Source organism: Manis javanica, chromosome X, assembly GCF_040802235.1.
Source record: "Manis javanica isolate MJ-LG chromosome X, MJ_LKY, whole genome shotgun sequence".
Classification (NCBI taxonomy): Eukaryota; Metazoa; Chordata; class Mammalia; order Pholidota; family Manidae; genus Manis; species Manis javanica.
In genome coordinates this window covers 134,818,004-134,831,532 of record NC_133174.1, presented here as the reverse complement: position 1 = coordinate 134,831,532, position 13,529 = coordinate 134,818,004, and the positions used below count along the sequence as shown (strand labels likewise).

At 42.5% G+C, this 13,529-nt stretch overlaps 1 protein-coding gene across 1 annotated transcript; it reads left to right on the top strand.

Moving 5' to 3' along the window:
* Nucleotides 1-10,685: 10,685 nt before the first annotated feature.
* LOC140847534 (leucine-rich repeat-containing protein 14-like) lies at nt 10,686-13,035 on the top strand. Its single transcript, XM_073228103.1, has 2 exons — nt 10,686-11,245; nt 12,155-13,035. Exons 1-2 carry the CDS (start codon nt 10,980-10,982, stop codon nt 12,675-12,677), a joined length of 789 nt encoding a protein of 262 aa, XP_073084204.1. The 5' UTR covers nt 10,686-10,979; the 3' UTR covers nt 12,678-13,035.
* Nucleotides 13,036-13,529: the final 494 nt, after the last annotated feature.

Sequence of the window (13,529 nt, the reverse complement as noted above, 5' to 3'; positions counted from 1 at the left end):
ATAGACACAGGATCCATGGGCTCCCAGGGAAGCCCTTCCACTTAGTTTCTGCAAGAATGTAGGCATTTTTGACATCTGATGCCTAACTAAGCTGGGATAAGGTCGTCTTTGGAACACAGCCCCCTTTTTCAGCTGACGCGTTTTCTCTCTACATTGCAGAATATCGTAACCTTTTATCTCGTGGCAACCTCTCATCATTTCCAAATCATCTCTACCTGAAGCTCCCTACTAAAACTCTTTCCTGCCTCTTAGATTCCTCCAGTGCTTCACCCACACATAGACCATTGTCATTTCCGAGACTGAAACACTTTCTTTTGTTTTCCATCTTTACTGAGGAATGATTGACAAATAAAATTTGTTTATATATTAGGTTGGATGTGAAAGCTCCATGAATGGAGAATCATAGTGGCAGGATGCCTACGTGAGCTATTCCGTGTGCAGTGCCCTTCACAGTGAGGTGTCATTCGTGTGGACTAAAATATTAATGCAACTGCTTTGGGAAGAGTAATGGACAACATGCAGGCGTCAGTGGTGGCCTGGCGATGGGAAGGTGTGTGTTTTGGAGCCCAGGCTCCTCCTTTTCGTATGGGAATAGACACAGGATCCATGGACTCACAGGCAACCCCTTCCACTTAGTTACTGGAAGAATGAGTGTATTTTTGCCATGTGATGCTTAACGGAACAGGGAAAACGTCGTATTTGAAACACAGCCCCCCTTGGTCAGCTGACCCATTTTCCCTCTATGTTGCTAAATATCCGATCGTTTTCTTACCTACCAACTTCTCATGTTTGCCAAATCATCGCTTCCCAGAGTTCCCTACTAATACACTTTTCTACCTCTCCGATTCCTCCAGTGCTTAACCCACCCAAAGAACAGTCTTGTGTCAGAGATTGAAAGTCTATCATATTGTACCAGCTCTATTGAATTATGTTTCACAGATAAAATTTCTTTATATTTATTTGTATGTGAATGCTCCATGAATCGGGTGTAATACAGGCTGGGTGCCTCACTGAGCCATTCTGTGTCCAGTGACCTTCACATGTAGGTGCCATTAATGTGGTCTAAAATCTTAATCGAACTGCTTTGCAAAGAATAATGGACAACATGCAGGCATCAGTGGTGACCTGGCCATGGGGAGGTGTCCGGTGTCCGTTTGATGCTCAGGTTCCCCCTTTTCATAAGGGAATTGACCCAGTATCGATGGGCTCCCAAGGAACCACTCCCACATAGTTTATTCAAGAATTTATATATTTGAACCATATGAGCCTTATAGAAAGTGGTGTAACCTTGTACAAAGAACACAGCCGCTCTTTGCCAGATCAACATTCCCTCTCTATTACCAAATACCCTGACCTTTTGTAACCTGCGAGCATCTCAGCGTTTCCAACTCATCTCTTTCTGGAAATCCCCAAATACTCTCCTGCTTTTAAGGTTCCTATGCCGCTTAAAACACATAAACGCTGAAAGACCTTCTTGTTTTTTCCATGTCTAAATAAGATCAGTGGGTACTATCAGGGTCAGTATCCTGCTCTAATACCATTTTGTAATACGTCATCTTTGGGGAAAGTAGGCAAAGCGTCTATAGGGCCTCTATGTGTTGTTTCTTACAACTGCATGTGAATGCACAATTATCTCCAGACAGAAAGTTAAAATATCTTTATTTTTTTTTTTACAAAAGAATAATGTTCTTCCCCATCGTGAATCTATGCTGCATTTTTCCAGGGGAAGAAACACCTAGTGCATCTTTTATTGACATGGCTCAGATTCCTGAGGCATAGTCTTGAGACAGCAAAAGGGGTTGCTTTTATCCAACTTTTTAACCATCCGCCTACGAATGTTAGGATTCAGAAGAAAGATAGAACAGAGAGTCATTTGTCCAATTACTGAAGTTGAAAAATGAAATCAGACTTTCAAGAATGAAAGGTACTTCTGATCACATTTGAATTTGTTTTTCAGTAAGGACTAGCTTTCCAGTTAAGTAACATGCTGACGTTTTTCATAAACTGAGTGAAGTAAGACTGTAGCGTCAAGATTTAGAGAAAGGATACCCAAAGCACATACAAAATGTACAACATACCAGGGACTGAATCCTTTCCCAATGAAATATGTGAGAGGGCTGTTTCCAAAATTCTGTTAGGATATATAAGGGGGGTGGGGGAAGAAAACTTTACCTTAAGATTCTGCTTTGGAAACCATTCTGCTGTTGTGATCTGCACCAAGCAATACTCTGCCTACAGAAAGCTGTGAAATGCTTTATCATCCCAGCCTGCCCGTTTCCCCTCAGGGCAAGTGGGACTCTAATCTGGCCCCTTGGCTGTTTCCTGTTGAGGAGACGTTAGGCTGGGCTCATGCCCTGTCCTTGGAGGGAGGGAGTACATGGTTTCGAATGATCCGTGCCTCGAGTTGTTTAGGACCTTCTCTGGACCCCTTAAGCACTTTAGCTGTCCATCTCCGATTGTGAAGAGTCAAAGATTTATACTGTCCTTACACCACATATGGTAAGTAGTATTGACGGGGCTTGAAACCCCAACAGGCTGATGAGGTCACCTCAACTGCCAGTGGCATTTTGAAGATGGATAATGGAGTCTATGAAGGGTCAGTGTACCTGGCCGAGATCACCTATCTTCCACGTGGTAAATAAAGCCCTATCACCAGGGTGCTAATCTCATGGATTTTGCCATCAACTGGTCGCTCATTTTCAAACTAACGCCCCTTGTTGCATAGCTGATACATTTGGACATTGGACCTCTGGGTTTGAGACCTGGCCTGGTAGAAACCGTGGCCAGGCGGTGCCCAGGCCATATGCAGAGACTGCGTGCTTCACTTCCTTTCTTTCTCTTTTTTTTTAATTGCCTCTGATCTTCAAGGAACTTGTCCTGACATGGATGCTCCGTTGTTCACTTTTTACCCAAAGGGATCCAAGATGGCGGGGCTGCGCGGAAACGCGACCTTTCACCCCTGCGTGCTCGGTGGAACGGAGTCCCTGGAGGCGGGTCATGAGTCTGGCCCCGCCTCCCAGCCCAGAGTTGTTTGACTAGGAGGGGGTCACCTGACCTAAGGTCCGCCAATAGAAGTTCTCTTCCGACCTGTTTAACCTCGAGAAGAGCCGTTGAGACTGCGCGCACCGCCGAGGCGGGTGTTCTTTTGCCGCAGCCTCCTGAGAGGAAGCAAGTGGCTCCCGCTGCTGAGGTCTTGGGTGGTTCTTTGGTTTTCTCCAACTCTCCTAGCAAGTAGGTATGTTACACCATTCTTCTCTTGATAAATCACACCTCTATCAGCCTAAATTACCCACGAGGTTTGGAGATTAATAAGAAAGGAGATCCAGTCAGATTGGAACCACTTTCCTCTCCGCTCTCTCCATATCCCCCTATTCTTACATGTGGTTCGCTTCTATTGTATCGCTAATAAATTCACACTGTCTCCTCAGAATCTAACACCCATTATCTTCTTAAAACAAAGCGTATTTCTCCTTTGCATCTTAGTTTTGTTTAGATTACTGTTGCTGTCCCAGACCTTAAATTAAAATGCTTTTCTCCTGTGGAGATCAAATAAGTAAGTATTCAGGTACATCCTGGGCATGAATGCAGCTTCATTCCTTAAAATGGGCTCACAAAGCAGTTTGAATTCATTTTTTAATGGGTGAGGTGCTGTGAGCATTTATCCTACTGTCTTCCTTGCTGTGTTTCAGCTGGCCAATTATATCAGACCGTGTGATTTATAGACTAACCTTGTCTTTAACCACTGACATTGTATTTTTTAATTCCTCATTTTGAATAATTTTAGATGCATGTAGACGTCGCAGAAAATGGCACAGAGTGTCTTTACCCAGATTTCCCTAATGTTCCCAGTTTACAACACCAAGGAAGGATGATCAAAACCAGGAAATTAATATTGATGTAATACTGTTAACAAATGACATACTTTATATTAATTTCACCAGTTGTATGACTAATGTCCTTTCCCTATTCCAGGATCCCATTCAGGATACCGCCAGGGCATTTGGCCATCATTTCACCTTAGTGTCCTGCAGGCTGACGATTCCTCAATCTTTCTGGGTCTTTCACATCCCTGATGCTTTTGAAGAGCATATACTAGTCAGGTATTTTATGGAATGTCTGCCAATTTGGGTTTGCCTGATATTTTCTTAAGATTAGATTTAAGTTACTCATTTGGGCAGGAATTACTGTTTATGTCCACAGGGGATGGGGGACTTTCCATCCTAGTGTTATCAGGATGGCCAAACACATGACACCCGTCACTGAGCAGGTGACATCCATAGCAGTTTATTAATAACATTTACTCAGCCCCTGGGCGAGGAGGACGCTACACACCAGGTAGTGCCTCGCAGGTGTCATGCTCTGGAAGAGAGTGAAAACCAAGGGCTGTTGGGGGCAGTGTTCATAGTAACGAGAGGATGAAGTGATCCTTGGTTCCCGTGGGACGATGCGATCGGCTTGTTTGAATCACTGTGTGGGCTGGTTGGGAATGGAAACTGACTACTCAGGGGGAAGCAGGCACTGTGCCTAGTTCCCATGATAAGAAGGTTCTTTGGCCAGGGAACCTTCTTTGTGGGAAAACAATACGGAGCAACTTGTGGTTAGGCCATTCGAGGTCCTCTGGGTTTTCCCCAGATGTCAAGGTGTGTATATCAGTGGGCCTTAATGATTTTAGGGCTTATACCATGAAACCGCCAAAGTGGTTTTGCTCCCTTTGTACGCACATCATGTGAGGGCACACGGGGTCTCTGTGTTGTACTTGCTACTGCTGGTGTTCATCTTGATCACTTGATGGAGGTGGTGGCAATTATGTTGCTCCAGGTAATACTGCTGTTTTCCCATTGTTAATGACAAATACTTTATCAACTTGTGTAGGAAACACTTTGAGGCTATGAAAATACCTGTTTCTTCTCAGACGTTTACTCACTGCTTTTAGAATCCATCTGGGGAATCTCGCCTACAACAGTTATGACCTAATGCTGACTTCCTATTGTCCTCATTCCTTTCACATTTACTTATTGGAATTCTGAAGAGCCATCCTTTCTCCCCCATTTATTTATACTTTTCGAGTTTTTTTCAAAATTTATCTCAAATTATTGATTCAGATAACTTATTGAAATTATTTTTATCATTCTGGACTCACAGACAACCATGATACATTATCAGTTATAGTCAAATTAGATCATGGTTAATTTTGTTCCTTGAATTGTTCCAGCTCTGGTCATTGGGAGCCCCTTTCAGTTTCTTAGCTTAGCTGTTTTCTTCCTCACTTCTCAGTGTGGTAAAGATAGTCATTTACAATATGGTTGGATTCATTTCTTGCTCTTTGTATTTGAGTTTGGGACGTGCCCCCACCCTGATTGATTCAAATTGTTCATTTAATTGTTGGGTATGGGAATCATTAGCACAATTCAGAGTCAAAAATGTCTTCTACCCAAAGGGTCACTTTTGTGTTTTAATATTCATTTGTGTGATTGCAAGTTTGAATCGTCATGTCTTTGAGGACCGTGATATATATTTTGTGAATCATCTGTTCATATCATTTTCTCATTTTTGACAGAACTTTTAGCCCTTTGTCCTTCAATATTTAAAAGTTCTCTATATATTTGGGACGTTACCCGTTTGTCCATGGTGTATGCTGCAAGTCCTCTGTCCCAGTTTCTCAGTTTCCTTTTGATTTATTTAGGATGTGTTTGTCAAATATTTAGAAAATTTTTGTACAGTCAAATTAATCGTTCTTGTCTTTCACGGCCTCCTAATTTCAGTCACAGTTAGAAAGCCTTTCCCTACACTGAGGTGAAAGAAAAGTTCTGCATTATTTTCCTCAAGAACCTGTGATTTCATTTTTTTATGTTTAAATCCCTAACATCATTGCAGTTTGTTTTCTGGAAGGTGTGTGATATGAATCTACCGTTATTTTTCTCTAAATGTCTCAGTTGATCCAGCACCGTTTATTAAATGTGCATCTTTGCTTTGCCCCAGTGATGTTACATGCACCCCCCCCCCTTTTTTAATACTAGAATTTCTGTATGTACTTGGGTACATCTCTGTGTTTTCTCTTCTATTCCATTCGGCTGTGTATCTGTCCAGGTACCAGTGCTATGATGTTGTAATTGCAGAGGCTTTACACCATGCTTGAATGTCTGGTATCATTTCTCCCCTCTCGTAGGTTTTCTTTTTCATTTATATCCTTGGTGTTCTTGCATTTTTTAAACTATGAACTTTATTATCAACTTGTCTTACTCCATAACAATGTTTGCTGCTATTTTTGAGATTTTATTCAATCTATAAATTAACTAAGGGAGAATTGACATATTTTGAATGTTGAACTATTCTGCCCATGGACAGTGACTGTCTTTTCATTTACTCACTGTCACAAAGGAAAACGTTTTCCTTGTATAGATGCAATGACAATTCCTTGTCATTTGGAAAAACCTTTCCTTGTATCGATGTTCTTGCTAAGTTTATACCTGTACATTTAATCTTATGTGTTGCTGTCATATATGGGATCTTCCCTCCCAATATGTTCTCTCCACTGGGTTTTTGTGTGGTTATATCCCAAGACTATTGATTCTTTTATGTTAGCTATAGGTGCTGCGCCCGCACTGATTTTGATTATTGTTTCAGTTAATGTGTCATTGTTCTGTTGGATGGGCAGCTATACTGTAGTATCACTGGCACACAGAGACGGCTGTACCTCTTATTCTCCGTTCTTATAAATCTGATAGCTTTCTCTTGTCAACTGACGAATACTTATAGCACAAGACTGAGTAGGAATAAAGGAGTGGGCATCCGTTCCTTGCCTCCAGTGGTTCCCCATTTAATAAAATACTGGCATTAGGAATTAATTATGTATCTTCTTTCGTGTTTAGAAAACATCCCCTGCCGCCTATTTTCTAGACGTTTTTCTTTTCTTAACATGTATCGGTGTTGAACTTTACCAAAGGGTTGTTCAGCATCTCTGGTTGTCCTTAACTATGTTACTACCATGAGTGATATAAATGGAATTCCTAATATAGAGTCAACTTTGTATTAATGGAATAAATCCCACTTGGTCGCAGTGTATTAGTTTCTTAATGTATTATTGTTGGATGTTTGCTAATGTTTTATTTAGGATTTCATATCTACATTTTACCTATCAGTGTCATACTTGCTTCATAGGAGGAGTTAGGGACTTTTCCTTTCTTTCTAATGTTACTGAATAATTTATAGAGAGGCCATTGGTCCTGTGGCACCCTTGATACTTTACTGGAATTCACGTGTAAGACCACCTAAGCAAGATGCTACTTGGGCGTAATTGCGTAATAACTTTATTTCTTCTATGAAAATTGGCATATTTCTCCTTTTTAACACTAGAGTTAGCATTTTGTTAGTCTGAATTACTCTAGGACAATATCTACTTTGTGTAGATTTTCAAAGTTATTTGCAAAGAGGTTGCACAGGAATTTCTTTTTTCTGTTCAATATTTATTTTCATTCTTCCACTTTTTCTTGTCAAAGTCTTTAGCACTCCGATTTTGCCTGTGATCACTACTTTACGTGTATCCCATAGATCCTGATACATAGTTTGTGTAACTTTAATTTGATTCTCCTCTTTAACGCAAAAAAATTTTAAACCAGAAATACTTTCCTGGTAGAAAAGACTTTCTGTTGTCAGTTTGTGTTAGTAATTTTAACTTTTATTGCTTCGTGATTAGAAAGGACTCTTTGAGGTATTTCTAATTTTAACTTTTTGTGCTTTGTGATAAGGAGGACTATTTGGTCTATTTCTAATTTATGGAAGTAAATGATGCCATCCCTGTTCAATTTGTATCAATTTTGACAAGAAAATATACTCTCTATTGTCAGAGCATATATGTGTACACATATAGTTTATTATGTTGTTTAGATTTGCTACATCCCATCCCAATTTTTTATACTACTTGATCTGTCTTATACTAATTAATTTATTAAATCAACCGTTTTTACCATATTTTTATCTATGTCTCCTTGCCTTTTTGCTTCATAAAAGTGTTTGCTGTGTTATTAAGTGTACAAATATTCCTAAGTGTTACATTTTCATTGTGAATCTTGGCTTTTATCATCAACATGTGTCCTTTGTCATGTTAACTGCTTTTAAAAAACTCATCCTGAACTACCCTGTTTTCTGAACTCTTTCCTGTCTGGTCCATTCTTCTGCACCACCCAGTATTATTTAAAACTCACCTACTGCATTATGACAAAATGTTTAAGTGTCTTTTGTTCTATTCTTCTGCTTTCTCTCATGTTTAATTGCACAACTTCTGTGTTTTCACAATATTGAAGCATTTCTGCATTAGTCTTCCCACCTTTTCCACCACCTAGATTTTGGTATTAGCTGTAACATGCTCACCATCAGATATTTTGGTGACGTTTTCCATCATCACATAGGGGATCACAATCCCAATTCATCTTTTAGAAGATTCTTGGCAATGAGCCTGTGAGGAGGCATATAGTAAATGTTTTTAAGTATGTGGGCCACAGCTTCTCTGTCACAGCTACTCAGCCTTGCCATTGCAGTGCAAAAGCGTTTATAGACAATACATCAACGATTGATTGCGTCTTTGTTCCAATAAAACTTTATTTACAAAATCAAGCGATGGGCTTGATTTGGCACAATGGGGTGCAGTTTGCAAAGCCTGCTCTAGTAGATACCTCAGAAAGCGCTGAGGGGTGCCGAATTCCCAAGTTCCTATGTGTTGAAAAACTTTCTCTATAGGCTGTGATATTTGAAGGACACTCTAGCTGGGATGGAAAATCTCAACTTCAGACTTACTTTTGGTTCACCTCTGTTTTTATAGTTTTAAAAGGATTCTGGTTCAAGCAGGTGTCATATCCTCAAATGCTTGTTTGAGTGCAATTCTGTTTGGAGTGTTGGCTTACAGTCTCCTGCTTTATGGTTGTTTCATATGTGTGAAATTTTTTTCCTCATCTTTTTTTTTTTGTAATGGTTGCATGTAGGATTCCCCTTCCTTCTGCTCATGTGTATGATGTTGTGTTTTTGCCAAGATTTCTACTTTAGTGATGTTATTGTGTCAGTATAGCAAAGTCCAGATCCTTTATTTATTTTGTTTTGATAAGGGAGGGAGAAGCTGTGATTGCTCTGATTTGTGGTTCTCTTATGTGTTGGAAGATCCTTCATTTTCCCCATTACCCAAGTGTCTGGGATGCTTCTCCTTTGCTCCTTGACTTTCTTATTCCCTAGAAGTTACGTCTTTCAACGACTTCACCTTTATACCCTCCTTACCCATTTAAATGCTCATATTCCAGATTCCTTTCCCTGTAGGTCCAAATCTCAACTTCCAGGACACCGTTTCAGTATTTTCAGACTTATTCTGCTGCAGTTTTAGATGAAGTTTAAGCCCTCACCATTTTCCTCCATCTGTCTGTCTTACAGCTTTTCTAGTTCTCTGTTTGCACACCAGGAAGCCTAGTGATGGGAGAAATTCCAGCCTGTGTGCTGGAATTTCACGATTTTTGTTACTCCCAATTACGTTGAACTATGCACATTTTCTATGTGAAAGTAATGATCAGATTGTGGCTTTTGTGTAGATTTACATTTTCTTTCTGATTGGTCGGTATCCTTTTGGGAGGAAATGTAATGGGAGGAAGACAGCTTCGTGGTCAACATCATATTCTGCTAAGTTACATGTGATTTCCAGGGGCATTTTATCGTGTGTGTGTGTGTCTTTGTGTGGTGTGTGTGTGCACACAAACACACATACTTAACCACACAAGCCTATTTGTATTCTATCCCTATAGTAGGGGTCACTAGAGGTCACCATATATTTATTCAATAAATATTTTTTCTGTAACTGACATTGGATGCTGTGGATGTCCTGTTAGGATTTCTAAATACTCTTTACCCTGAAGCAGGTTCAAGATGGACAAGGAGCCCACAGGCACTCTGCTAGAGCTTGCTGCAAAGAGTCTGCTGAGTAATGAGCAGGCTGCTATCCATGCCCTGGATGAGCTCCCAAGAGACCTCTTTGTTCCACTGTTCATTCCTGCCTTCTTGGGCAGGCATAAGGAGGTACTAAAGGCAATGGTGAGGGTTTGGCCCTTTCGCTGTCTCCATATCGGGACACTGAGTGTACAAGGGTCAGACTATGACATCTTGGAAGCCATGATTGATGGTCTGCAGCTCCTCTCTGCCCAGAACTCTTCTTCCTGGTAAGACTATATCCAGTAGCGGTAGAGTGAGTCAGCAGGAGAGTGTGCTGGAGCCTGGGGCAGGGGAATACCTAACAGTCTTCCCGAAGTAGCCAGTAGTGAATGCTGAAGATCTCTGTGGGGCTACTGGTCCAACACTTGGGGTCACCTTAACGACTCTAATGTCTCACAGACTTGATTACAGAATAGAGGTGACCTAGGATACCATGGGTGGGTTTATCTCCTGAGTGCAATTACATAGAAGAAGCGCATGGGCATTGATGTGGGAGGAGACCAGAGGTAAACTAAGTAGGGGGAAAAGAACGAAAGGTTCTTTTCTAGGAAAGGAATTCTTGGTGAATGACATATGCTGTGAGAAACCGGGGATAAAGGGTATTGTTCCTTCTCAACACTGATCTTGGGAGATTACATTACAATCGGCTACCTCTCATGTGTTCTGTCTCCTCTCCTTACAGGCCCCCAAAACTGAGGCTCTTAGATTTGAGGCAGGGCCTGGACTGTAGGATAATATGCCCTGAGATCAGAACCACATTCCGGTCCTGCTTTTGGTCTTGTGCTTACTCTCAGAACTCTACTCTTAGAAGGGAAGAAGCCCAGCATAATGTCAGGTGCCAGGGATTTGATAATTCAAAATCAGAGCCTCACTCAGCCTCGCAATCTGTGGAATTACTGGTAGACCTCTCCCTTGGCCTAACCGTGAGAACACAGAAATTTGTTTCCTTCCTGCAGAGTAAACTCAGGGAGAGCTCTGGGACTTTGCACCTCTGCTGCAGACATTTGAAAATTTTTGACATGTCTGCCCACAGAAGTATGCTGCAGTTTCTGGATCCACAATGCATTGCTCACCTTCAGGTAGATGAGGCTCTTTTGAGTGAAGTAAACACTTGTGTGCCGCAGACGGTCCACCTGTACAACCTTCGTGTGTCTAACATCCGCTTTACATGTTTTACGGAGACACACTTCGAAACTTTTCTCAACTATCTTGGGCAGCTGGACAACCTCCAAGAGCTCGACTTGTATGCCTTGTTCCTCAAAGATCGATTGCCCAGACTTCTCAGGTGAGCCGGTGGGAGGAACCTGGGTTCCCTGCTTACCCCATGAGTAAGAGAAGAGAAGAGAGCATGCTTAGATATTCCTAAGCTCCTTGTAAAGTATTTCTCGTTCCGCCTCAGCATGGGAAGTGCTGGGAATTAGCATTTGGCCAGGCTGGAGAGAGGTACTTCATGGTGAGCAGAATGACAAGATTGGAAAAGGAAGCTGTGCTCATTCGTGCATTCATTCATTCGGACAGCCATGTGTAGACTCTATGATGAGTGTCTAAGGATACTGGTAAAAGTCTCAGTCCTAGTGGTGTCTGCAGCTCTCTAGTGAGCAACAGGAGGCGTTCAGATGGAAACAGTCTTACGCTGTAACACTGCTGCACAGCCCCCTGGACTGGCCACAGTAGTTAACCCTGCCAGATCCTCTTGCTCCTGTGTTTTCCCCAGGGCTTAGACACTGAATGGAGGGGCCGTCATCTGGGAACCAGTCAAAGGGAGCCTTCAGTTGGCTGCCTTCCCAGACCTGTCCTCACCATGTAAGTGACCAGGAGTGGCCATTGATGATGTTGTATATCCTAAGTGCATACAGTTTTTTTTTTTCATTTAATCTGCTGCAGAACTCTGTAACAATAATTACTGGTGTGCACATTTTAAAGATAAAGAACATGTGTCTTCGAGTGGGAAAGTAACTTTCTCATGGTCACAAATATATTTAGTTTGATTCCAAAGCCCACATGACTAAGGACTGTTGCAAAATAGGCACAGTAGTGACCCTCGGGGAGGGCCCGGGATGGGACTAAACCTAACCAAGCAATAAGATACGTGCAGATTATTTTATTCTGGATCTTAGGTGCCTGTTATTCAGGGCTCACTGCCCTGGTCCAACACTCATTCTTCTGAAATAACCTTTCTTTTTTCTCTCTGCAGCGTGCTGCCACCTCAGCTGAAGACACTGACTCTGTCTTACTGTGGACTTTCTAGCATAGATGTCACCATCCTGTCCCAGAGCTCTCAGGCCACCCACCTAAGGCAGTTGAATCTCAGTCACAACCAGATACTCTCAGAGGCTCATGAGCCCTTCCAGGCTCTGCTGGAGAAGGCCTCAGGTACCCTGCAGCATCTGCAAATAAATAATTGCCTGTTAACTGATTCTACTCTCTCTGCTCTCCTGCCAGCTCTGAGCGACTGTTCGTGCCTCCGTGTGCTTAGCTTTGCCTCCAACCCCATTAGAATGCCTATGCTCACGAGTGTTCTGCAGCACCTAACATCCTTGACGGAGCTGAAGCATGTGATTTATCCCGTCCCTCTCCATTGCTACAGACAATGGGATGTTTGTGGCTATTATGACCAACAGAAGTTGGCTGAAGTTCAGGCCCAACTGAAGGCAATGCTGCAGGCGGTACAGCGGGATGACATGCAGTGGACTTCTCATACTGCATTATTACCGTAGTGCAAGGAGTCGTGTCAGCACTGATGTGTGGCCACAAAAGTGTTGAGTGTTTTGCTTGAAGGCCTAATTTGTAGAGACCCATGTACAATTGTACTGTTCGGGGAAACGGGGCTCAGCGAGATTGGCTGTGTCCTTGACGTCTGTGAAAGAGGAACTGTAAGAAGGAAGGAGAGGAATTTGGAAGCTCCTGTGGATCTGTTGCCCGTCGCCCTCTACATCCTCTTCTGCTTGCTGAGCACAGTGTTGGTTACGGGATGGGATGTATCCCGGTCATGTTCCATCAGTTCCCTGTGCACACGGGTGGGTCCATTTATCGTCTCACAGGCCCTTGGCACAACTCCGTTGAACTGAAACTCTCCCTGGCTGTGGTCATTGTTGAAGCCAATAAGTTCACCCTCGAGGGCCCTGAATACTTCTTGTATGTATGATTGCCTTAGTTTGCTTATGAGAAACCCTGTGCAAGGGAAAGGAACCAAACAAACTACTCTCACTGCCTACTGGTGTCTTCATCATGCTGCTAGCTTCCTCTGCAGGTCTCAGACCCTTGGCTCAGTTACTTTTACTTCACATGCACTCACCCCGTGTCTACTGTGCTTTAGGTACTGTTCCAGGTGCTAAGAAAGATCAAATCCCTGATCTCAAACCATGTGGTAAGCGCCCAGGAGACCTTTTCAGTCTCCACAGTCATAGATCATGTAATACCTTTGGGGGAGCAAAAAGGACAGTCCAGTCTGTGCCTGCACCCCACATGGGATTTCACGGGTGCAGTGAGCAATCCTGAGCTTAGGAAACCCCTCCCATGCCTGCCCACCCCAACCTCCGGGTTCCAGGGTACTAACTGCTGCAGGAATG